At 38.0% G+C, this 26,845-nt stretch overlaps 1 protein-coding gene across 5 annotated transcripts in view; it reads right to left on the bottom strand.

The window, feature by feature from the left end:
• PRUNE2 (prune homolog 2 with BCH domain) overlaps positions 1-26,845 on the bottom strand; it is a 145,493-nt gene that overhangs the window by 4,480 nt on the left and 114,168 nt on the right. For 2 of the 5 annotated variants that reach the window (XM_052777743.1, XM_052777747.1), the window contains 10 exons: positions 24,322-24,401; positions 23,160-23,360; positions 17,153-17,329; positions 11,888-11,990; positions 8,044-8,175; positions 7,803-7,889; positions 4,302-4,400; positions 2,183-2,218; positions 1,623-1,661; positions 56-103 (listed from right to left, as the gene is read on the bottom strand). In XM_052777743.1, coding sequence (XP_052633703.1) covers positions 56-103; positions 1,623-1,661; positions 2,183-2,218; positions 4,302-4,400; positions 7,803-7,889; positions 8,044-8,175; positions 11,888-11,990; positions 17,153-17,329; positions 23,160-23,360; positions 24,322-24,401 — 1,002 coding nt within the window. The remainder of the gene's footprint in view (positions 1-55; positions 104-1,622; positions 1,662-2,182; positions 2,219-4,301; positions 4,401-7,802; positions 7,890-8,043; positions 8,176-11,887; positions 11,991-17,152; positions 17,330-23,159; positions 23,361-24,321; positions 24,402-26,845) is intronic. The other 3 variants (XM_052777746.1, XM_052777744.1, XM_052777748.1) reach the window with 3 other exon arrangements.

Genomic DNA, 26,845 nt, shown 5'->3' with positions numbered 1-26,845 from the left:
CATGGTTGTAAAATAATGTCAAAATGTAATGACAGTATTAGGCAAAAATTCTTACTCCTGCTCCACTGAAGTAATTTCTGGATCATTGGAGAGGCAGCTAGTTCTGGGTACAAGGAAAAAGAAGTAGTAGTAAACAATTCTTCTGTTTATTTCTTTCTCTTTTTAAATATGACATCAAATTTGGGGGATGTAATAACTAACTGTAGTGAGTATCTTTGACAGCACAAACACACAAATGTTACTGACAGGAATGTAGTGAACTTAGTGCCTGCAACACAAATTAGTTTGAGTAATAATTTTTTAAGCTATTTCTTTAAGTTGGGGAAGGGAAATGCACTACAGTGACTTCATACATCCAACAATAACAATAATCAGTGATGCCTCATATGAATATTTAGTTCCCCTTTCACTTGCTATGCTGCAGCCTGCATTCTTTTAAATGAAAGGAGTAACAAGAAAGCAGCTTTCTTCCACAGAGTTTTCATTGTCATATACTGCAATGCATTTGAAAATGTTTGAATAGAAGGCACAGAAGTTGCATTTCAAGGTTGGGCAGGCCTCTTTTCTTTTGTTTAACAAAATATTCAGGTGATATCAGATAACTATGTATGTGAATTTATTGCTTCTGAGGTAGTCTAACTGCGAGAATCAAAAAGCAGTGGCCAGTGTTTTGGTTATTTCTTTGTGGTCATTTTAAAAGCTAGTATCAGGAGAACCAGAGAAAAATGTGTACCTCAAAAGAAGAAACTTTAGAAAAAATACAATAAAGAAGAAGCAGTAAGATGGAAATTCTGAAGTGCACAAGCTAAAGAAAGAAGACTGAAAACAAACTTCAAAACCTCAATATCTTTAGTTACAAAAACAGCAGGGGGGAAAATGTCATAGTAGAACCTACAGGCACAGCTCCCTTCTCTGGAATCTTGTGTACAATACATGTGTAAAAAAAAAGTGTACTGGATACTTTCTAAGCTCTGTTCAGTCAATCAAGGATTGTGTCTTTCCAGTTAAAGATTTCTGTAGTACTTTACACCATACTGCCTCAGTATGGTAAAGTCAAAACACAGAATTTAAAGTATGTGATCATCAACTGACAATGATTTATTAAGGGACCACAGACAATACAATATTATCAAGTATTAATCCACCGGCCTATCCAACCAACACTGGAAAACAGGAAAAGTTACCTACCTACTTTAATTGAGAATGAGGTACAGTAGCTATCCCTAACTTAGTAAATTGTAAAAAATAATTTTTAAAAAGAAATACCTCCTAAAAACTTTATGTATCATCTGACATAATGGGTGAAGGGTAGAAAACGTTTAATGAACCATTTTAATGGTGTAAAAAACTGATTTCAGTCCTCCCCATGACTATAGAAACAATCATCAAAAACCAGCAAAAATGTTTTTTATAGTGTAAGGGTATGATTATTCCTTACTGAGACCCAATGGTACAGGCTGCTTATAATGAGAGGGGAAGTCAATTCACACATGTGGCAACTTACACAGTAATTGAAACTACGAGCTGATTGCTGTACCAAACACATAATGAACTACTGCATTCAATCTATTCCTGTGAAACAAGTAAATATAATGCCAGCATCCAGCTGAAAGCTATCTTACTTAGCTGTTTCTGAAGTTTCCCTCAGCTCTTCATCCAGTCTGCATGAGTAAAAGTTATTGATATAAAGAAACAAAGAAGCAAGCAGAGCATAAGAGAGAAGCAGAGCAATAGCAGAGCGAAGAACAAATATAGTACATGCTTCTAAAATAGGCACCCAGTATTATGCACTGACCCTAAAGCTCTTCAGTTCGGTATGATACCATTTATCCCTGTGCTCAACCCACCTTTAATTTGTAACTCCTTATTTAGCTCATTTGGAGGCAGAAACATAAAAGCAGCAAGAATCTGAGGCATGCCCAGTGGACAGAGCTGAAAGCATTCAGTTGCTCTATCAGACAGCATTAAACTAGCTGCAGCCTGGGCCGAGTCAAGGACATTTACAGTTCAGTAAGTTTTATTTGCAAGGGAGGCTGATCTCAACAGCTTGAAGCGGAAAGTAAGATTCCACATCATTGCAAATCCTCTCTCATTCAGCTGTTGAGGTCACCTGCAGGTGAAAGGCTGTCACACAGATTCACTCCATTATGAGCAGCAGCCTGGGCTAGAAAGCAAGTTTTACCTCATTCTTCTCTTAATACACTTCTCTTCATCATACCTTACAAGATAAGAGGGGGTGAAGGAAGAGAAAAGATGTACAAGTTCATATGATACAACAGGCATATTGTATCCCACTTCAGTAAAAACTACCAACCAACCATACAACCCAAATCCTGGCAAAACCCTATGTACTTTCTAGCGGTGGGATTCCTCATGACCGTAAGTGGTATTTCTGTTCTTGCCAGTGGAGCAATTATGAAGCCGAAAGCTGAATTTTATTTTATTTTGCTACAGGAATCTTTCTCAATTTGCAGCAGAAAGAAGCCTATCAGCTGAACACTGCTCTTCTCCCTGTGGCATGGGAATAACGACTCACAGTGCCTTGAATGCAGATATTCACTAGATCTTTGTATCACAACATCTTGAAAATGCTTGCCACCAATGGGCACGCTTGCTACCTTTCTATTTTTTTCTTCAGCAAAATCATGATCTCTCATCTGGCTGCTGATGACATGAAGTAGGCAGCTCCCTAAAATTTCTTAAGCTCTAAGTCCTAAAGTTTCTTTGGTATTGGTGCTGTGATCATTTCATCTTTGGTCTCACAGGTGAATGGACTTTCCAAACAGTTTGCAGTCTACAGGGAAGAAAAGGTGTGTGTAACACAGATAAGTGTACTGCTATAGACAGTGTAACAGTAAAACACAGCGAGGAAACAGAGAGAGAAACACACCAAAGTATCAGGTTAAGGTCTGTATCAATGGGAACTGTAAGAAATTAAAATCTTTACAGGAATCAAAAGATGAAGGGAAGGAAGGAGAAAGGGATGGAGGGAGCATGAAAAAATGTTAGGGATGTTAAAACATTCTGGACATCTCTTTATCAGGTGACCAATGACCTCTGTGCTCCACATTTTTAGCATCACTCCATGTCTAAAGTAGTTACAGCAGCAAATAAATTTGACCGAAAGTCCCTACAATCCCTGATTTCACGACTGTATTTATTATTCTTAAAAGTGCCACTGCAAGAACTGAGCTTCCCACTTGCCCCCTGGAATTACACCACAAGTATCAGAGCAACCACCAGCTCAATGAAAAAAATTATGCTGCTTTCACAACTACTGTGAGGCAGGTGTGAAAACTCCTGCCTGGGTTGAAGAAATCTATGACAGCCTCAAAAGAAGTGTTCTTCATATCTAGTTGCTGACAAACCATAAGGAAAAGACAATCATACTTGTGTATTTACTCATCAAAATATTTTGTAGAACAGAATGTTTGCCTGTTCAAAACCTAGGACATTTGATAAAAAGAATAATAATAAAAAAGCATTCCTGAACAGCATATCTTTTTAATAATGACCCACGTGAAAACTATGATTGATTTCCCAGGTTTTCAGTCTTGGTATACCATTTCAGTTTGTTGTTTTCAGGTCTGAAAAAAAGCCAGCTGAGGTGAGCAATTCAAATCAACTTCCTACAATTTTTTAACAGGTATCTTTCCCTTAGAAATATCTGCATTTAAAAAGCCTTTACACATAAGAAGCAAGAACTGAGACACTGTCTTTCAGTGGTTCTGGTTAAACCATAAGGAACGGTGAACCTATGGAGTTTCAGTGGTTTTCTATTGAACAGGCTATCTTTGAATCATTGTTTCAGTTCAAAGCTCTGTATGACTAAAACTTAAAACCACTTTTACTTAAATAGTGGTAAAAGCTATGGAAAAATATAGCATAGGTGATATCTGTGGAAGGGTTAAACTTTTTTCGTATTTTCATTCTGGGTTGCAATTAGTGAGTGAACAGTCTGTTCCAATTCAGATTATATAGCCAGGGGGTTGATGAAGGGACTCTGAGCCTTAAAGTTTTTCTTCATTTTACCAGCAGTATCATTTGGTCCAGTACAAAACCTTCCTCTTCCTATAAAAACGGGTTCCCCTAACAGTATATATTTATTGTGTTTTGTGTTTCCATTATACATTTTCCTGTTTCTGAGTTTGACAGTGGAACTTTTGTAGAACAACACATAAGCATTTGTAACAATACCAGGAAGGGGCTTTCTGTTTTTCCTACAGACTCTGAAACACTATTATTAGTTTGTGGAAATACTTTCCATTAGAACAAGTACAAGCTTATTGTACATCACTTACTTGACAATACTGTCTGGTATGTGCATGTATTCCATTGGAATCATCTCACGAAGCTCTGCCAACGTGTTGACGTACTGTATCTTACTGCTGAACTTAGAGCTGAAACACAGAAACATGTTGACTTTCCCCCCCAAATCTTTTATGCTATATTAAAAAAAAAAGAGAAGGCAGGTACTTAAGGTGTTAAATAATTAAGCATTTTGTTATTTATATTTCCATTACACAGTTCAGCTGATCATGAGCATACCTGAGTTCTAGTGAGGCTGAAATCAAGCCTAGACCTTTTGCTGTTCCTGGCTTAGGCTGAATCACTGTATTTAGGACAACTTTATAAATTGTAATGCCTATATACTAGGCAATGCGATTAGTTCTACAGTTCGAAGGAGATGTATTAAAATTCTGAAAAGAATCAAATCCTCTACAGCATCCTTACATGTAAAAAGAAATGGGAAGCATTCACTTAACATGGTCATGATGAACTAACATCAAGTGATCGTGATGAATTAGCATTTATATTTGACACTGATTCTCCTTCAAATGTAATAAAACTGAACTTCCTTATTTGTTTAGATGAGTACAGATCTGATTGTGTATGTGCATGTCTATTCTTACTGCAGGGCCTTCTTATGAGGAAATAGTTCTCTTGTTTATTCCAGCTGTGTTATATGATCATTTATTGTGTTTGAGAAATGATCACTCAGAAAAAGGCTAGATTGTTCAGAAAAGACACTTAAAAAAATAAGGCTATTCACTTGCCTAATCTGAATTATTTGATATTTATCAGCTTATGAGAAATCTCTCTTGTTCATCTGGCTCATAAAGCAATTTTCCAGATTTAGCTCTGGTTGTATTTAGATAGTCTTTTAACATCAGTAACAGTGACAAATGCACATTGACCGTCAATGTTCTTTCATGTGGCCATGAAAACCAGAACATATTCTTCCTATTTACTGCCAATTTGGGAGTATGACCAGACAACGTGAAGCCTCTGAAACAGGTCTGAGCAGAAGGTTACTGCCTCTCCCCTTACCACACATATCTTCCTAATAAGGTTAAGTGAGACAACTGAAACAGGAATACATGAAGGTACTGTGAATAGTTGTTTAAGCTCATCCATTTTAATTTGTCTCTGTACCAGATTATCATCACTAGGCACACACACTGGAGCAGGCCAATGGTCACATTTTAAGATGCATGAATCACTCACAACTGTCCAGTCAAAGCCATGATAACATACAAATAATTCTTAGCATTTTATCAAAAATGTTAATCATAATCTGCATCAACTGAACTTCCAGCTAAAGTAGCTTGGCAAGCTGCAAGCCAATCAGAAGCTTCTGAAGTTGGGGGGTAAGGGGGAGAGAAAAAAAATTTAATAAATCTTTCAAGGGTTAATTTTTCCAGTTGAGGATTCTCCTGGGTCCACTAATTCCACCACAGTGACTGATTTCTGAGTAGTTGCTTCATGTGGGAGTCTGTGTACGGGTATCCCAAATACATGACTGAAAAAAGAAGTCCTTGTTTCTTTCAGACTTTAGGGGAGGAGTGCTGCCAATAGTGGTAAACTGCCTATTATTTAAATATTTCCACCAAATGCCGAATATCTTTCACAGACAATTGTTTTATTAGAAATCTAATTTCTTGCCTAACACAGCTAAGATGATCTCTAGTGTGAATATCTGGTCCATAAAGAGTATCTAGGATCTATCTTTGTAGCCACTAGTTCTTTCACACTTTCAAACAACTGTTTAGTGTTTGTCTGGCAAGATGAGTCACACATTCAGTCCACTGAATGACCTTGCCAGTTTTTGAGGTAGAATTGACTGTAGCACACTCTCAGTTACTTGACTGTCCTTTGTCATTCTGTTGTCTTTCAGTTTCTTGATTCCTACTGTTTTGTGCCACACCTCAGCTGAAATAGAATTAAAATTATGTTGCTCATGTTTAGCCATCTCATTGAAATCTCTGCTTTCCTTGGGACCAATTCATTTCTTACTCTAAAATTCCCACTGTGCATGTCAGTGGTTTGGTGAACAGCTTGGGGCTAGCAAACTAAGCTACAAGCCATTGGCCTTCAGTCTAATCAAGTTTCTATCTCCTTACATTGCTTGTTACTGAACTAACTCTTTTCATGTCTCCCGCAGTTTTTTACTCAGCTTTCTCATAGTGCTCTTCTGTCCTCAGTGAGGGTTCAATTACCTTATGTCATCTTTCACAAAAGTCACATTGGCCATGTGTCCTGCCCACCTTTCTTCAGCTCCCATTTGCACTTCACTTCTTGCACAGAGACTCAATCAACTTGGCTGAAATTGAGAGTTTTAACTGATCTCTATTGTGTCTAGTTCTGTACTGCTAATTTGCTTTGCCAACTACTTAGAGTGAATCTTTTCTCCTGTTTGGCAATGCAAAACCTCTAGTCACAGCTGCTCAATATTATCATCCTGAATAAATGACTAACAAATTGGAACAGACGTGGCATATTTGATTTTTTGAAATTTTACTGCCTACTTTTCCTCTGGGAGCAAATAGGATGCCAGCAGAAGTATCTCAGACACCAAATGCAACTCAGTGAATCCTCATCATTACTGTTGATAATTCCAATATTGTTTCCTTGTTACTCTGGTATTTTTAATTGTCACTTTCTACTTGGTATTAAAGACACCACATCTGAAAGAAGCTCTGTTATGACACTGCCTGTCGCACTTTGGCAGTGATGGGAGAACTCTTGTGCTTCCCCATCCCAATGCCACCCTGTCAGGACAGAGCACCCTGTGACAGACACCTCCAGTGTCCTCATCTGCAGCCTGGGGACAGATCTGTCTGAGGTCTGTCATGACATATGTTATTCGCTGGGTGGCTTCTGTAGACTATGCTGCTTCTCTTTCCTGAAGCAACTCTTTCTCACACCTGCCAGTCTGCTCTCCCTGATCTCAGGATTTCAACTGCATACGTGCCCATCTTCTTCAACACTTTGTGAGGTCTTCAGGGTCTGTGTTTCTTTGCTTTTTTACTAATCAAAGCATTATTTTTGGTGGCATTAAACCTTTTTTGGAACCAGAACTCCTACACATTCAAACAGCTCAGGGTGCTGGCAGTCCTCTTGCATGAGCAGCAACTAATTTTTTTTTAAACCCAGAACTGCAGCTTAATCTTGTCCTGTAGCCAGGACTTTTTTCATGAGGTGATTATCATTACATGCAGACCCCTTTTCTACATGCCTTTTAGCTGGGCTTGGAACAAAGGCTATTTTAATGGACTAAACTCCCAGTTCTGCATACACATATAGGTTTATGATATCATTCCTGTGATGTCTGCAACTAGACATTCATAGATCACAGGTTTTCTTCCACTCACGTTAGGAAAGTCAACTTCAACTGCCAAAATCCCAACATGAACTGTAAAATGAGTACTCTTCAGTGAAAGACTAACAGCCATGCTTGATGATTTAAGGTGTTTCTATATTCTTAGGGACATAGAAAATCACTGGGATTCACTACATACCTTATAAAAGGTCGTGTCACAGCCAGAATTGTCCTGATAAACCATGATGGATGAACAATTATAAATGATTTCAAATTCTTCCGTAATCTAAGTAAAAAAGAAATGGTTTCTTAAAAAAACCCCAAAAGCCACAAAGCATACAGAAAGATCATATACAGTGAACACTGTCATACAGGGGAGTAACAGAAATGGACAGTGTTTAAAATAATGGCTGTGGATCAGAAAGGAAAATACTACTCACCGTCGATCAATCATCTGGTAACATTTTTTCATCCAACCCAGTCCAGGCATCCTCCTTCTTGGTGTTGCTCCATTGAAGTAGACAATCATATAATCTTCAGCTACCATCAGCTCTAAGGTACTGATTACATACCTGATAAAAGTAGAGATGTAAGTGAGTATGTGCTTTACATTAGCCACTTAAGCCCAAACTAAATCCATCTACTAGGAATAAATCAAGGCAGACTAAGCAATTTATGACAAGACAGTATTTTCTTTTCCTTTAAACCAATGCAAATATTTAGCACTGGTCACCATGCTACCTATAGATGTGTAACTAGAAAATCACAATCTTATCTGCATCTTCAGAAACATGTGGTTTGCTTACAAAGGTAGTTTCGTAGTGAGTTTTCAAGTCTCGCAGGTGACTTCGCTTTTTCTTAAAAGGGCATTAAATCATGAGATTTTGCAAGGGAGAGCGTGGCAGGACCATGTGAGACTCCAGGAACATCTGAAATTAACTGTTGAGAAACTTCTCTTCACTATTAATCATCATGTTTGCTCAATGCAAAAATAATAACGGTCAGGAGAAGATACTTGTTTATAATTCTTGTGATCCTCATGCTAGTGCTACTAAGTCTGACTGCCAACTACAAACACTTTGAATCTCAAGGCTAATAAAGCTTGTCCATCAACCTGCCTTCTGATGGGACAGAGCACTCCATGGCATCACTTCATTTTGTGAGCAAACCATTCCAAACACTCATTAAATTCCTCCGCTCAGCAATGGTAATTCAGACAGAACAGTGCTCTTGGGGCCAAACTCACCCTACCTGGAAGAGCACAGTACTCAGTCAAAAGGAAGGGTAGCTTTAAATTCTTGTCCAGGACTATATATGCAGATGCTCCACTCAGTAGTCCCTGCCTCACTCGAGGGTTGTTCATCACAGGAATGTTCAAATTGTTCTCCCTACTATCCAGCCCCAAGGCATGTCTATGTAAAACTACAGGGAAAAATCATGAGTCACACCTTAAAAACCTGAATGCCTGAGTGTGCTCACTACAAAAGGCAGCTCTATCCCTGAGCATAATGGGCCCTTTCACAGGTGTATGGGAATGACTCACAGTCTAATCTGACCCTTAAATTCCTTAAGAAGCAGTTTCTTTAAAAGAATAGTAGGAAATCTAGTTCTCATAAAGAGAGTGGTATTTTACCTGGGCATAAAGTAAGCAGCCACTAACTGACCAGTTCCATGCATTTGATAAATCCCATCTAAATCACTACTCACTCAATGCTTTTCACTGCTCTCTTTCTCACCTTGCAGTTGTGCATTCCCTGCTTTTGCCTGACATTTGGTAAAGGCTCATGTCTAACAGTGAAACATCGAAGTGAGGGATTGTGTGGATGTTCTGATGCAAAAAGCTTAATTAAACTGAATCTACTGACTATTTGGCAAGTTATGAAATTAGGCCTTCCCACAGAGCACATCATCTGGTGCTTTAAAGGCATTTAGACACTGAAACATACAGAAAAGTGTGTACAAGTACTTCTCAAAACACTACAAGGCTGTCAGTTATAGAAAGAGAGACAGTCTGAAAAATGTCTATATTTCCCTCGGTGCAAAGGGAATTGTAAGTATTATGAATAATCAGTTATAATAAGAACACTCATGCATACTTCTGATCAGGAATAAGAGTATTATGACAAAAAGGAATCTCTGCTAGTTTTTTAGTCAGATCTCACTTATCTCATGTACTTTCACTCAACAGCTCTTATTCACTGTGGGTGGAATTAGATAATTTTGATCGTTAGATCATTTCAGGGATGCTGAGCTCTCCTGCAAACCTTACTTAACTGGTAATTTCTTATTATCTGGTAATAATGGTAATTTCTTTATTATTTTAAAAGATGGACAGAATTTTTCTCATTGACTAGAACACTCACTCTGAAAGCAAAAAGTTCTGGTTTTGATTTTCAAAGTGTAGTATTTCAAGTTGTGAAATTTATTTTTGAAAACTTTTAATCTCTAGACTGTATCAGGCAGCCACAAATGAAACAGCAGAATTTTCTGTGTGGTTCTGCATCATCTAGAAGAAGCGCTATAGATGATGCCGTCTCAAGAGTTTTGGCTCAAACCCAACTCTTCAAAGACAGTTTTACAGGATTAGTCAAGGTAACAAATAGGGAGCAAGGTAATTGGGAATGTGAATGGAATCCAGAAGGGCAAGTAACTGCAAAACTCAGGAACAATCGAAGGCAGTTGTTAAACAGAAACTAGAGGTGGCTTATATACTACAAGTGCACAATTATCTATCAGAAATATGCTGTATAAAAAATGAGAAGAGATTTAGTGACTTGCAGGTGTCTCCAGACCCCTACATAATTAAACTGTAAAGAATTCACAAATATTTAAATCTATCAGTTATTGGATATGTTGTAAACTGTCACACTCCCTCTATTTCAGTGCAGTTAACAGGCCTACAACTGAAAGAAAGGGGTGCTGACTTTCCCTTTTCTTGTTGTCTTACAGAGAGCCAGCTGTCTATAAGCCTTAAAATAAGGTGAAGGTTCATAGCCAGCCTGAACTCTCTCTTGCACTACTACCTCAGAAAAAGACAGTGAGCTATAAAATTGACTTTAGCAATATCCTCAAGTGATGTGGAAAAGTCTCTTAAGGCTTGAAAAGGCTTTCTCTGCAAAGTCCATTTACCACCACCTCCACCTATGAACAAGTGTCTTGGGTGAAGTCAAAGAACATCTATTTAATGTCAGTTGTGGTTACTCTCAGCTGTGTTCCCTAGTTATCAAGTTAAAACCACTGTAGTAATTCCTCCCCTCTAAATCACTGGGCATTGTGTAAATCAGTTACTGTAGATGACATGGGGGTCTTAGCGGCCCTACCAGACAAATGCTAGCAGTTGGTCTGACTTGGAACTAAAGCACTCAATCTCATTTTTCACAAGTAGACACAATCTTGAAGGCACTGGCTGTCACTACGTGGATCTTCAAAGACTGGAGGTTTAAGGAGACTGGGTCTGTGCTCTTGGGGCCTTGTAAGATGCAAATGGTGAAGGCCAGGCCTCTGCTGGCTTTAGAAATGACTTACTGGGTTTTAGCATAGAAAACGCTGGAATGGTTGATTTTTTAACAGCTGTAAGTGGAAGTAGCTGGAGGCACTTCAGGGGAATGCTGCCTTCACAATTTTTGGCTGCCAAGCCAAGTTGCTATTAGGAGTAATTTTCCTGTGATAAATTTGGGTTCATGTAGCCACATTTGTGTCCTGCCCCACTGGCCCCTGACACTTATAACTGAACCAGAAGCAGCTGGAGTCAGATAAAATACTTAGAGCTGTTTGTGTCAGCAACTGTCATTTTTCCTGTATTTTTAAAAAAAGTGTCACAAAATGGTCCTTTGACTCCTAAACACAGCCACAACATATATTAAAAACATGATAAACAGTGACACATCATGATAATATATAATAAACAACCAACAGTGAAAACCAGTGTGGTGGCTTAAGACCCTGCTGACTGTTCTCAGCAAGGGCTGAAAATCACTAGTGAAACAGTGCAATGATTGTACGCCCAAGAAGCTGAATGTACTGCATTCCTTGACATCTAGGGAGATACTACAGTCAGATTTGGTCCTGACAAATATGCCTTAATTTGGGAGTGTGAGTAGGTAAAGAATACCAAAATAATACTCCACTGAGGAGTTTATCTAAAACTGCTATTTTCCTTGTCATTCAGATCACTACCCTTCTGATGACCAAATTACCTCTTAATTAAAGACAGGTTATCTCTCACTACATAATTATGACTACTAACTCAAAAGACTCTTGTCACATTGCTCACATATCACTCACAGGAAAAGATTTTCCATGACATAGTTGTAATCAGTTCGACTGCTGTCTGGCAAGAAGCATGCCGCAAACACAATGATAGCATTCAGACCATCTCCATAGTATCCTGTGGAAAAAATGAAAAGGTATTTTTATCTTTGTCAAAGGCTTTTAACAAGATAAATTTAAAAAGAAAACTCAAAGTTCTGGGATAGAGCTACTGTGTCTACTGCTGAAGAAGACTGAAAATGTACAACCTATCATCAAGTGATAAGGAAGGAGGATAGTCAGTTATGGGAATTCCTGAAAAACACACTCAGCACACTATTAGTAAACTTCTTATACAGACCAGCAAAAAACCACTGTAAGTAATACAATCTTACCTGAACTCCTGATTCATTGCATCTCTACGGCAATCATGCTCAATGCTCACCTTAGACTGAAGAATAAGGGGCTAAAGAAAATATCCTACATTTGTTATCCTGCATCTTTTGAATAACATTTCACAAAGTCTCACAATCCAATCTTGGTTGGCTTGTGCAGCTCCAATGGCCTCAAGATATTACAATTATGGCTGTACCCCACTATACCTTAAAAGCTCCTGGTGATCAGTCAAATCCTTTGCCGCAACTTTTGTATAAAATACTTTCTTACCTTGGACACTCCAGTAGTCCAACACTGGCATTCTCTGCCACCACTCCCTAATGATAGCTGTAAACTCTCAAAGCTGCAGCACTACCATTCTGGACTCCAGGACAGTTGCTTGTTACCCAAAAGAAATTTTTTTTTTTCATGATGGATTAATGTTGGTTAATCTTCTCCACAACCCTCTACAGCTGCTATGTATTTCTATTATTAAAAATAAGTACAAAATACTCCTGCATTTCAGTTTAAAGTTTTGTTTAAAAGATACATGCAACCAGGAGGCAATTTATACAGATGCTGGAGAAATGGTTGCAGGTAGATAGCACTAATGATGCACAGAGATAGAAGCTGAGTATACTTAGAGAATGACCTGAAAGCCTTTCATAAGAGGCTAGAAGTAACTAACTGTGGGGGAGAGGTGATAATGTTTGTGAAGGAAACCCTGAATCTCCCTCGGAGATTGGAACACATTCCTGACAAAATTAAAGGATAATATCGGCACCTATACAACATTTTCATAAGGAGATTTTAAGACTTTTACAGTGCTTTTTGGATACTAGAAAGCAGTATCCAAACCTAACTCAAATGCTTGTAGAACTTCTTGCATTGTAGTCAGCCAAGCAAAGCAAAATTCTCTATGGAAAGACAGAGAGAATACACAATCCACATGTGCTAACCAGGGAAGAGTGAGAGACTAGTTTGTTTTCTCCTTTCTCACTCAACACCTAAGCTGAGCCTCAGCTAGCTGAAATAAGGTGAATATGTTTATGTCAAGGAAGTAATTTCTTACATGGCTTTGTAGAGATCTTCAAAGAACCCAGAATCCCTGACAAAATGGGTGCTTCAATGCACTTGCCCATGAAGTCTTCCATGCCAAGGAGAACCACAGCTGATTAATCTCAACACTATCCCAGTCATAAGGACATGCACAGAGGTGCTCTCCGTTTAGGGCTCTCAGCTGTTCCTTAAAGGACAGAAAAACACCACTGCTTCCCTGGTTACAAAGAGGAGCAGAAGAAGGAAAGTCTCTGAGAGAAAAATGTGCATGTCAGAATAAGTCTCCTGCCTCAAGCCATATTGTTTCAAATCAAGGCTTTGCAAAGCAACCTGCTGAAGGATTATGTTGGACTTTTTTCTTTTTGAATTTGATTTGGTAGGTTTGACTAAATATAATGCATTGGATAAGATGATAATACACACTGTTGATGGTAACACCAACATTGAGTTGAGAATGCTAGCTAGCCTAGACCTCATCCACTGAAGAGTCATTTGGACACTGCAGGAAGCTTTCTGTCCTTAGCCTTAACTCCACCCTTCCATGATCTTGGCATCTCTTGCCTTCTCAGCACTGTGAAGTAGCTTTTTCTGGCTCCCAAAGGCCAAAGGGCAGCTAATATACAGCTGGGCTTCCAGAGCTAGAGAAGCCACTGTACAATGGCAGGCCAGCATATGTCTACTGTCTTCTCCAGGCCCACAGTGCAGTGTTGCTCTCCATCCTGTTGGAGGACATGGAAAGGCAGAAGAGCTCAGGATTAGGGTTTGAGTTCAAGCCAAAGGGCAATGTGGATATAATCACTTTAAAATATGTGACATGGCATGGTGTGTCATAGCTCCAGCTCAAGTTAGCATCCAGTAAACATGAACAGTGTATCTATAGATATAGATATGGGTCATTGACTTTGGTGTCCCAGTGAAGATGTCAAGGTCAAATTCAAAGAGTAGTATTGCATTCTCTACCAAAGATGTACACAGGGAGGGGAAAGAAACTCCAGTCCTGTTTTCAGCACCTTCACCTTTTAAAAGTTTGACATGAAGGAATATACCAGTCTTCTCAAAAGAAACAAAAGAACTCCACCTCCCACACTTATGTAATACTACTCTCTGTTATGTTTCCATATTCTTAATGGACCCACATTCTTTCAAAGAGACATTACTCATTTCACCTATCCCATCCTAGCTGAACCCTCAGCTAAATCATTACAGAATAAAGCAGTATTTTTTTCCCCTCAGCTTTACAAATGGGGAGGAGATTTCCTTCCTTCCGTAAATTTAACAATCCTTAAAAGACTTTCAGGACAATTTATATCAAGCTGCCATAAAGCAATCTGTCCAGCTGGCTCAGGAGTTTGGCAGCGAAAGCACATTGTGGCAGGCGTGTCCACTAAATTACACAGCAAAATTTGCAGTTCACGTAAAGCAAAAGGATTATGTGCAGATGCCACCTAACAGCTCACAGAAGAAAAAACAGATAAATCTAAGCCACTTTTTCTTACACATGCTTGTAGACAAGGGATGTTTACGTAAGGGAGAAGGTTTTTTTAATTTATCAGTAGAAGCCAGTAGAAGCCATTTGCCCAAATTCTCAGTCAGCCTATGCAAAGAGACAGATCGCTAAGAAATTTCTCCATCAACATATGTGGAAGGCAATCTCACACCTAGACTTCCAAGTCTACTCTCCCCTTCCCTATTTTGTGGCTACCATCTAGATTCTGCGTCTGGTGTTATCTGTCACTTGGCAGGGAGGAATGTTCAGTAGGTTACTGAATCATCAAGAGATGCTTGACCTGACTTTCAATTAAGTAATTTTAGCCAGAATCTGTTTTTAATTTTGAGGTGAAAGGAAAGATTCCTGGCCCTCTAAAGCACTCCAAAGATACTAAAGTATTGCCAAAGGGAACATCATATAGAATAGGTCTAGCCACCATAATGTAGAAACTGTTCAAACTGTCCAAAGTTTTCCCACAATCCATGCATCTAAATGATTTTGTTTCCACATCTTCAGTCTGCCATTTCATAAACACTGAATTTAATCCAGTCCTTAACCGCTTTGATATGGCTAGATTTCAGGCACAATTTCCAATTTGGCCAGTGGTGGGCTGAAACTTGTTACATCTCACACCATTACTTTTCCAATGGCTGTTACTGACCAGCACCCATTCAAAAGTAAAGGAAATGTAATATTCTTTATCTTAGATTTGTGTGATCTAACAAAGCAAGATGTCAGATATATAAAATTTGAATCCTGATTATCTCACACTGTGAGCCGAGCTGAATGACCTAGACTCCCATCGATAACTGTGCATTATTATGTACTTCATAGTTGCCACCAGAGTTGTCTGCCACTGGAACTAGTCCTTGTTCAACAGTCAAGCAGTGCTCAATTAAGAGCTACTTCTCCAGCCACTAAAATGGACTGGTATTTGTATTTCATAAAAGCTGGTATAAATGTATACATCAGCATCTAGTAGGAACTGTACATGACAGTTTTCACCATAAATGTACCTAGACTAGTTTACAGCATACAAAAAGCATATAAACAAACACCATTAGCAAGGCCTCAAAATATTTTATGTTTGTTTCCTAAATTATGCCATCTGTGTCTGTTTGCTAAACTGTGTCTGAGGTGTCATCACATTCATAAATCTTTGATGGTGGTGTTATAGTGGGAAAATGCTTGGAGGTTTAAACGTCTTTATTAATTCCAACTAAACCTTCTGCACGCTGGCCATTGTGAACATCTGTAGGCTAGCATTTAGCTGCTTTAATGTAAATGTGCAAATTTGAGTACCACGTCCTCAGGTAATATATTTATTAACATACATTTATTTATGTCACTTTTACCAGATAGAGATTCAACACAAAGTATACTGGAAATGATGGTTTACCTTTAAATGATGTTATGGATCAGCAACAGTGTGACAGAAGCATCCTCATATAAACTCACAAATCTTACCTCTGAGATGCTAAGTTATCTGCCTCAGTTTTTTGCAGGAATAGAACAACTCATCCTTACTTCATACCTTACTTAACAGCTGGCAAACAGAGTCCCCCAAACATATATAGAACCCAAAGATAATCTAAACCAGACACCAAGGAAAAGGCCCTTAGAAAGCTTTGTTTCCTTTTCTCCCTTCAGTACCTATAGTAATATTTATCCATTTTAATTAACTTATACAGAAGTGTGCTAGTAATACCAGAACTACACATTCTCTGAGGAGGTTAGGGAGCAGATGAGCAAAGGAGACAATATAGCAAGCACATGAGGTCATTTTCCTACTTTAAATGTTTTCTTTGATATGCTACTTGATAATTATTAACAAATTATGTGAAAAAAATGTAAAGCAGTTGCTGCTGAAATGCTACCTGCTGATAACTATAAACGGCAGGAAAAAGGAGCTTAGGCAGACAAATGGAAGCCCCAGGGAAAACTCTATTTTTTTTCTTTTGCCACTCTACTTGTTTAGATCTGTGCACCCACATACATCATTCAGCAAATCACAGAGCACTGTACTTCCTCATGCAAAAGTTTTTGCCAAAATCCATGGAATAACGTTTCCAAATTTTTTTTTCTGTAGGACAAAAGCTTTTTCCCTTACTCTAAGACAGTTTTAGCCTACAATGACCAGATTGTTACTGACACATGTATGTCAGTTTACTTGTTGTTCCTGAAATTCCCTTGTATTTAAAACACTCATTAGTCATTGCCACACTGAATTGAAAGCCAAGTTCATTTCAGCCATGGCTGAAAAATAAACTCTCTCTCCCCTTGCCAGTATGATAACTGAACTAAAACAGAAATAAATCATGCTCAATAAAGCATGAATTTTTTACATCAATCTAAAAATGTGTTCAGGGGTTTCCTACCTCCATGTGAAATGACCTTTTTGTAAGGTTCAATGACTTTCATATCAATTCTTTGTTCTTGTTCTCCAATAACCACTGTTCTCCACAACCTGTTGTCCTCTCGCTCCTCTTCAGCGGTGTACTCAGGAATTGATTCAGACTCCTCCTGGGAAGCATCCTTAGTAGCAGTCTGTTCTTCTGAAAAATAAAATTGTATATATTACTTCTTCCTGTAAAATCTCTAAATATTTTCTCTGTTACATACATTTGAAATGGGTGACTGAAACCAACTGGATTTTTACAGCACTGTACTGAATCTGCACTGGTATAAATAAGAGCAGGATTTGATAATCTAACAGTCAGTAAATGAGAAGTTTCCATTTTTAAAAACTTTTCATGGTTATGAACTTAAAAAGAACAGCAGCAATTATCACTGTGCAGAATACTGCCAGGGGATTTTTGCATCCAGTTAATAAAACTGATCAGCTGCTCGCTAGAGGTACTGCACTATAGGTCTTTAAAAATCTTTGTATTGCAGGTATGAGAACTATACTAAAAAGCAAAATAGGGAACTAAAAGTGAACACAGTGATGCTTCTTGTCTAGAGAAGAATTACCACAGAACTACAGCTTCTCAGCTTTCTCCCAGTTTGTCTCCAATCTCTTCGGATCTGGCACCAGCAAATATGAAGAATGCCTATCTTCCTTTGGTTCAGTCATGAGGTAATGCTGATTCCTCATATAAGCACAGTATTCGCCTCCCCCAGGGCCTTTCAGTTGAGGGTAAATACCAGTACCCTCCCAGATGTGAAGTACAGAGCAGCCAGGCAATCTGGCCTGTTCATACCAGCACCCGTGAGAGTACAGGTATATGTAGTCCACAGACACAATGATTACAATAAATAAACTGCATGGCTGACAAGAGACTATGAAGACTCATAGCACAGCCTCTCTGCTGGATACTCTTAGTTTCAGAAGAGCTGTAAAGTAATTAACAAAATCTACATTTCCATTGCACATTGAGAAGATGGCTCTTAACAAAAAATTTAACTGCATTCCAGTTTTTCAAACTCAATGGCTGATTATAGAGAAAGTGACATGAAAAGTGATTCTGTCCACAGCTGGATAAAATTAATTTCCTTCTTTAGTTATTCTTAAAACATACTGGTTTTTCTGTGGGAAAAAAAATCCCTCTTTTGTACTATTATTCTTGCTGAAGCACCCTTGCCTTGTGGCTGAGTGCACATTATTAATTTATCTTCATAGTAAAGATTCTATACATTTTATGCATTACACATTTGAAGTAAACAAATAAAACCTACTGTTCTTTTAAAAATATTATTCTGGCTCTGCAGTCATAAGGAAGAGCAGGATTGCATCATATAAGTCAATAAGCGACATAACAGTAAATAAAGGTATAGTGAGATACATAATGACACACATGTGTGTACATAAAAAGCTGATCAGATATCTTACTTGAAAATACCAAAGAAATCTATAAAAGTTAAGAATAAACTAAAAGAAGTGATTTCAATTGACAAGAAGAAGTAAAGAACACAATGATTCACAGAAATACTCAAACGTTTCTATGTATTAGTTTATCTTTGGATGCCTCTGATTAATATAATCATAGAATCACAGAATCATTTAGGTTGGAAAAGAACTCTAAAATCATCAAGTCCAACCATTAACCTAACACTGTCGAGTCCACCACTAAACCATGCCCCTAAGCGCTACATCTACACGTCTTTTAAATGCCTCCAGAGTTGATCACTCAACCACTGCCCTCGGCAGCCTGTTCCCATGCTTGACAACCCTTTCGGTGAAGACATTTTTCCTAATATCTAACCTAAACCTCCCCTGCTGCAACTTGAGGCCATTTCCTCTCATCCTATCTCCAGCCACCTGACAGAAGAGACCAACACCCACCTCACTACAACCCCTTTCAGGTAGTTGTAGAGAGCGATAAGGTCTCCCCTCAGCCTCCTCTTCTCCAGACTGAACAGCCCCAGCTCCCTCAGCTGCTCCTCACAAGACTTGTGCTCAAGGCCCCTCATCAACTTGGTTGCCCTCCTCTGGACACACTCCAGCACCTCAATGTCTTTCCTGTAGTGAGGGGCCCAAAACTGAACACAGTACTCGAGGTGCGGCCTCGTCAGTGCCAAGTGCTTCTTGAACTACTCACATGAATGGAAGTATATGATCCTTAAAACACACCAGTTTATCATAAGAATTAAATCAGTTATTTTTATGAAATCAGGAATAAGATAGTATACTGTGTATATACCACATATATCTACACACATAGAACCTACAGGCACATACACATACATGTACTGACTATTAATTTGTAAAACTGATTTGTGCATTAAAACCTATCAATAATTCCACCAAATTTGTTAGGAATATCAAGTTCCTCAATACACAAAAAAACCCTCCGAACTTTAAAAAAAAAAATATATTAGGTTAAACACACATTTGTTGTTACAGTAAGACTAATTAAGTCTGAATTTCTACTGCCACCTGTCTTTTATTTTCTGTCCGTAATACAAAGTATTATTAGGGAATAATACAGGCAGAAGGTCTCCCTCTCTGAGGTAGATTCTCCCACGTGCAACAAAAGCTCAGTCTATCACTAATTCTTTTCTTTACCTAATTCCTGCCTACCGGAATCTTGCAAGAAAGCAGTAATATTTCACCTCCTAACTATTTCACTGCCTAACCAGCCAATGAGTTAAAAACATATTCAAGTTAAATTGTGTTAATAGTGGAAACAGGGGTGGAAGACCAAGAAATACATACACGTGCACATATAATGTGACCACATAAGCCTTTTTTCCTTAGGGACTGCAAATAAAGGGATTTTGAGGAGATCTAAGTTTAGTAAGAAGAACAGACTGCAAAAGGTGATTTTTTTCAAGTATACTATTTCGAATTGGTTTAACAGTTGCTGCTCAGTAGATTACATATTGTGGAACTAAAGCATGTATTCATGCCTTCTCAGGGTACAATGCTCATGATGTTTAATAATATACTTAGCATTCAGTTTTGAAATATCACATATTCTGTGACATTGGGAACAAGATTATAAAATGCATAACCCCACTCCCTCCAAGCCTAGATATCTTAATGCAAATTTGTATGAAGTTAATTTTGCAAAGGTACCATGGAAACAATATGAAAACTACACATATGCAGTCAAGCTATGCAAACTTTGACAGGAGATCACAGGGTGGTCCATTCCTTTAAGGATACAGGGTACCCACAGGATGCTATTATGCAGCTCAGGTGCTTTTAGAATAGATAGATGGGATTATCAGAACAGCCTAGGAAAACTGTCTAGTCAGCTGGTTCCTCGGAGTGTAGAAAGGGCATGGCTGAGTGAGAGAACAGCTTTAGGGAAAAGAGGCTGGGCTAGGTAACTAGCAGACTAACGCTGAAATTGTATTTGGGGTCTGATAATTTTTTTTTGCTGGTGAAACTGCAAATGATGAAAAACAATTAAAAGAGATCCTGATAAAACTTACAATGCTGGAATTGGCCAAATGAATTATTTTTGGATAGTAATGGTACTAGATTGCCTCTTCCTGACAAAGTGGCGATGCTTTACTGCCTGGATTTTGCAAAGAAGTGTGCACCAGTGTGAAATTCAGAAAGGAAAGAAACATCTGCAGATGAAATAATAAACACTCTCACACTTTCCAAATAATGCTGATTTGGGAGGAGGCCTTCACTTATATGCATATATGGTTTTCAGAAATGCAATTTTTATGTCACCTAATGGAATAATCATAAAAAACTCATTTCAGATACAAAAGCAGGTTCTGAAAGAGAATGTTTAAATGTAAGGTATTAGAGACAAAAAACCCTCTATGAAACTGATGATCAACCAATTCCTAAACAAGTCAGGTGCTAGTTTAAGACATGTACTCTAGTATTTCTGTTCTCATCCATTTTCTTGCACATTGCAGTTTTGATGATTCTTCTTCATCATTCTTTTAAACAAGTAGGTTTCAGTATTTCTTGTATTACAGAGCTATCAGTTTTCCAGCGATGAGGTGGACCCCTGAATCATGACAACAGTCTTGCTCTTCTCAGTTGCCTTTTATAGTTCAAATGGACCTTCAGCAGTCTGAGCGTGACAAGCTAAAAATCACTGCTCTCTACAGTCTCAACAGCTACATCTTCTCAGTATTTACTTCCCTGTGTTTGGAACAACAGTCTAGAAATGCCAATCTGTGGGAGATTATGAGTGCTGCTAACACCAGAGCACACAGTGGTTAACAGTAGAGTGACAGAAGTACAAAGACAACAAAGGCTATTTACCGTGCAAAGAAACCATTCTGCACTAGTTCTTATGACTATACTGTTAGCTATCAGAATCATGTAATATACAGCCTACTTATTTTATTGCTGGCTTATTTTTGTAAAATGTGATTTTTTGCCTTTTCTATTCTCTGTTCCTGGCTTATCTAAGTGGAGGAAATTTTGTCAATTAAGTATGTCTAAAATCAAACTACACAACTGTAAAAATGTCAACAAAAACACAAGCACCTTGACTTATTCTTCACTTAGGAGTTCAGGGAAACTCATCCAACTTTAGCAATTGAACAAATCATCACATATAGAAAGCAGCAAAAAAAGCTGGGGAGAAATGCTTGCCATAAATACAACTGCCACCAAAATCACTGGAGTTAATTTTATTTACTTGAGGTCTTAAAGGCAAAATCTGTTCCACTGCGGACAGAGATTTTTGCTCTCACACAGTGGTCACAACAGTCTAAGACTGCAAGTACACACTGTTCTGGTGTGAGTGTGTGTTGGTTTTAACCTTTGTTACAAAATATTCTAACCATCAAGCAACTCATCACTATGCTCTGCATCCACCCTTAAGGAAATTGGCCTTCTAATGAGAAGTGACATTAGAGATGCTTATGCATGATTGAGTACACAGTAATGCTTCTTTGGCGATGTCACTCAAACTGATGCAACTGTTCTTGTATGCTCAAAACAGCATACAATTTTTAAATTATAGTGACCTCACTAGCAATAGAGAATTTAAATGCAAGGGAAAATTCAGTTTAAATTGATCCATTTTTAAAGTTTCTTTCTGTTGTAGATTGTAAAATGGTCACACTTATTTTCCCTCAAACAGCTTATGAACTTTATGTATTTACATAAGTGAATACAGTTCTTATACGGTCCCTACAGTACTAGCAAGGAATGAGTGTTAACACCCTACTTCATACATCATGAGGGTAAGTAAAGTAAGACAGTGCAAAACACTTTTACACCACATGACAGAAAATCATTAATATGTGAAGGAAGAGTGAAGTACCCATTGCACACTTCAGGGTGTATCTATACTATACAACTAGTCCTGCTGAGAAAGCACATGTAAATTGGTGGAATGAGGAATTCTGGTGCTCCAACACCTGAGCTAGTTTTATCATGCCATACACACACATTCCACGTCTCAGCTTTCCAACCATACATGGGAATAAAAAAAGAGCTTTCTCAAGATCTCCCTCACCATGCTGTGTCTACTTCATTTATACACTGCTCTTTGGTGCAGCTTGTCAGCCAACACATTTTGCACAAGGTTATATCCCTAAGTACTACTGATGTAACTGTAATCTAGAGCTGGCCAGAGCTGCACGAAGGTGCAGTTAGCTGTAGTGTTGCCTACAACAGAGAGCAACTGCTTTCTCTTTCTTGAACAACTCTCTTCAGACAAGTCCTACGGTACTGGACAAAGACAGGACTCTGAATTTTACTCTCTCTAGGTAGCTCTTATTTTATTTAATGAGCTGTACTATGTCTTTCTGCACTCTGCATAAGTAGAGATGTATTACTTTACACAGGGGAAGAAAGGTTAAAAAATAGCAGACGGTAAAAATGTCTGGACACCTAGCATTAACTCTCAAATGCTTTAACCCTATTTATAGCCTGATGGACATGAGACTGATCATGTAAGCAGTAAAGAAAGAAACAGAGGTGAACTCTGCATTTACAATCTAGAACATTACCTTGTCCACTGTATTCAAAAGAGTCTGCTTCATCAGGAGTGTCAAGGTCATCTACATTGATGTCAATTTCATCTGGCGTATCCAAATTATCATCAGAAAGTACAGACCCTTCGCTCTGGTCCAAAGAGAGATTGATATTTGGAGCAGTGAGCTTTATCCTTCTGGGATGGGAACCGTTAAGGTCAAGAGAATTGGGAGGTTCTGAAAAAGGAGGAAGAAAAAAAGAACTTTATCTCCTCCGCATACTATTAATCTCCTAGATACTTAAGAATTCCCTTCAAACACACTGGGACAGATCAATTTTAGTAACTTTTTAGTTACTAAAATTTTACAATTTAGTTACTAAAAGTTTTACAATTTTAGTAACACCAAGTCATTTAAGTCCACCTAACATAAACCACAGATATCACCATTAATGTCTAAAGAAATAAAACAAGCATCTACAGGAATGGCAGATGTAGCTGGGAGCTCTTAAATGATGCAAAATCCAGATTCACTTTTTTGCAATCATCAGATGAAAATCAAGCCTTGGACATGCTCTGACTCACAACCTTTAAGAACTTAAAGAGCAATATACAAATCATTTGAGTTATGAACAAAAGCACTGCTGAATCCTGGAAAAATTCATGAGTTAAAATCCCCTGTAAATATTTGTTTTGTTATGCACTTGGTGCTATTCAAATGGTGCTGATCTGCAAGTATCTATGTCTTTCGTTTTAACTATACAATATCTTATTCAATACAGTAACAGAAATAAAACCACCTCTGAGTCTCATAATCAGTCTTAAATAAGTCTTCAACAAGACAAAAGCTAGGTATGGCTTTGCCCCTTGTCACTGCATTGTGTGTCACATTTCAAGCTGTTCTGTCTGAAGTATTCTAATGCTTAGTTCACTTAGACAGTAGTCAAATATAAGATAAATAATAGAGACTACTTAAACTTCACAAGGGCTAAACGAGTGATGACAACAATGCACAAGAGAAAATGGCACACTACAATTATAATTTCTCAAGTGAAGAAGAAAATTGACTAAATAAAGCGAACTTAATACTTTTTAACACCGAACTGATTCTTTACCAGCACAGAAACATCCTTCTCACTGCAAAATTAAATGCCAAGGGAATAAGATATAATTAAGAAATGACTAAGAGCTTCTCTTACCGGGTCTCATCTCTGCAGAACTGGGGCTTAATACACCCTCAGCAAAGGGGATGTCCATCGCCACATCCTCTTGTACCAACCTGAGAGGTAAAATACAAAGCAAAATCTTAAAGAGATGCACAGGTTGACCTTGCTATCAATACAGCTCATGTGATCTCATACGGAACTGAAATTTTCCTCAACACAGCTGGTTCAGAAGTCTGATCACACACTGATATAAGTGAGAAATGAACACAGCTGTCTTAATTCTACTGTGTTGTTCTTACCCCTTATTTATGCACACAACTGTAGAGCCTTTGGAGACTACAGGTCACACATAGCCACTCTTACTTGGATCAAGACATAGCACTGAACCGGCTGGCAAACAGCAACGTTTCTCATTTTATACAAATGAAGTTGGTCTTTGTCATTCAGCAAACCAGAGACATCATTGCAGGGAGCTTCAGCTGCTCTTTGCAAACTGCATGCCACAGTTAAGAGTTCCATAACACTATTTTCATTGCTGTACATACAGTTACTGTATAGCAAAAATGAGATCATGAGTGGGTTTTGTGATTCTTTTGATATCATTTGTACTTTAGAGCAATTCTGACCCAAATCAGTCATTTTGTAATACTGAAACAGTTGATGTCCTGCATTGAAAGAGTATAGAAAGCACAAAAGTGAGAACCAAAACTACACCACAGATTTCCAAAGACAGACTAAAATGTTGCAAAATATCCTGCTTAGACTCCATTTTTAGGAAGGTACTAAGAAAGTACATTTAACATAGCTACATAAAACAAGTAAAAGGCATTAAGTGGTGAAAATAGTAAGAAGGTATTTGAATGTTTAAAGCAAATTGACTTGAGCTGTTTTCATGTCTAATTTCTATTCAAGAATTTTACAAAATGCTTGCTGGGAGGATGGTTCAACTGCAGATAGGAAACAACATTTTACATTTTCAGGTCACTCTTGACAGCTTTCAAACTATTTGCACTAAAAATGTATGACCCAAAACAGCTTCATTTATTTTATCAAAATAATCATAGCATTTTTTCTATATTCCTGTTCCAAACTCTTTATTTTTAAAAAATATTTTTTTTTTCTACAAAAGCTGAAGAACAGACAATTTTTACACTTTGATTGAAAGAGCTGTGATGAGATCAAAGTAGGTACTTTGCCCTGCCACAGCATCAGCTAGCTCTGTTTTGAATGATTCAGCTGAACGGGTCTGAATAGGCTTGGCTTGTCGCTCCCGCAGTTTCTTCCTACCCGCACTTTCCCCATAAGGACTACCCTCATTATTTTACTGTGTGCAGACAAGAGTCTTCTGGCCAGTCATTGCATCAGAGTATGAGCATATTTTCTGTGATTTCTTGTTAATTTCATATAGATTGTATATAAATGTGTACATGTAGGCCTGCATACAGGTGAGCCAAAGGCTTCACTGTGCTTAAAGTTGTGAAAGATCTTTACCTCAAGCCCCATACCATCAAATTCCCAGTACAGACAGGCCAGCTAGTGAACTCTCACTTTTCCCGTGAGGCCATAGAAAATACAGACAATATAAAGCTAGAGTCAAACATGTTTGTGCTGCTCAACTCATGACCAGGCCTCGTCTCTCAATAAAACCAGACACATATTAATCTTGCTAATTTTACTAGATTTATCCCCACATACGGTAGAGTACATCTTTCACAAATACAGAGATTAACTGCTTAATGATTTCTACAAACCACGCCAATTCTGGAATATGTTTAATTACTGTCAAATAAAGCTTAACATATTCTTTCTCTTTGGATACACAATAGAACAGTAAAGGAATTTGATCAAATTATCCTGCTCATGAAAAAAATGAATGGCACAGATTGTAACGTACCATTTCCTTTTTTCCTGCTCTGTAGCATCAACTGTGTTCAGAAGCTGTACAGAAAACTGATACACAGAATACCATCACAATTTACTTTGAAAATGTAAATAAGTCATTAGAGTCTTTGGGGTTTTTTTGGTGTCTGTTCAATTAATAGTAAAATATGTGTAATGATGTCTAATTTATTCATCTGAACTTAGCAGAGAAAAATCTGAATTCTAACGAAGTGCTGTAAGTAACAGCCAGATAAGGTAAGAAACCACAGTGGTGGAAACAGTGTGGGGAGAGGATGAATACTTCTAATCCATTTTAAATTTAGATCAAGATTTTATCTGGGGTTTTATTAACCTTTCCAAATATAAAACCATGAAAAGTTCTCAAATTAAAGCAGCTCAGGACTAGTCAGATGATGACTTATGGGTACTCAAGGGTGGTTTGGCTGGACAGAACAGGGTTTTGATCCTAACATATAAACCATTTATTTATAAAATCTCTTACAGCCTTATCACACCAAATGACAATTCCTTACTGAACAAGCTTCAGAAATCACTGCAGGAAATTATTTGAAAGGAAATGCTCTTCTTTCAAGTTGTGTAAAGAGTAAGCTACAGGAGGATAGTGAATTTTCAGGCTTTCTGTATTAAAAAGAGACAGTATTCTCTGCAGTAGGCC

Source organism: Harpia harpyja, chromosome Z, assembly GCF_026419915.1.
Source record: "Harpia harpyja isolate bHarHar1 chromosome Z, bHarHar1 primary haplotype, whole genome shotgun sequence".
Lineage (NCBI taxonomy): Eukaryota > Metazoa > Chordata > Aves > Accipitriformes > Accipitridae > Harpia > Harpia harpyja.
The sequence above is the reverse complement of the archived record's forward strand: the minus strand, read 5'-3'. Positions and strand labels throughout refer to the sequence as shown.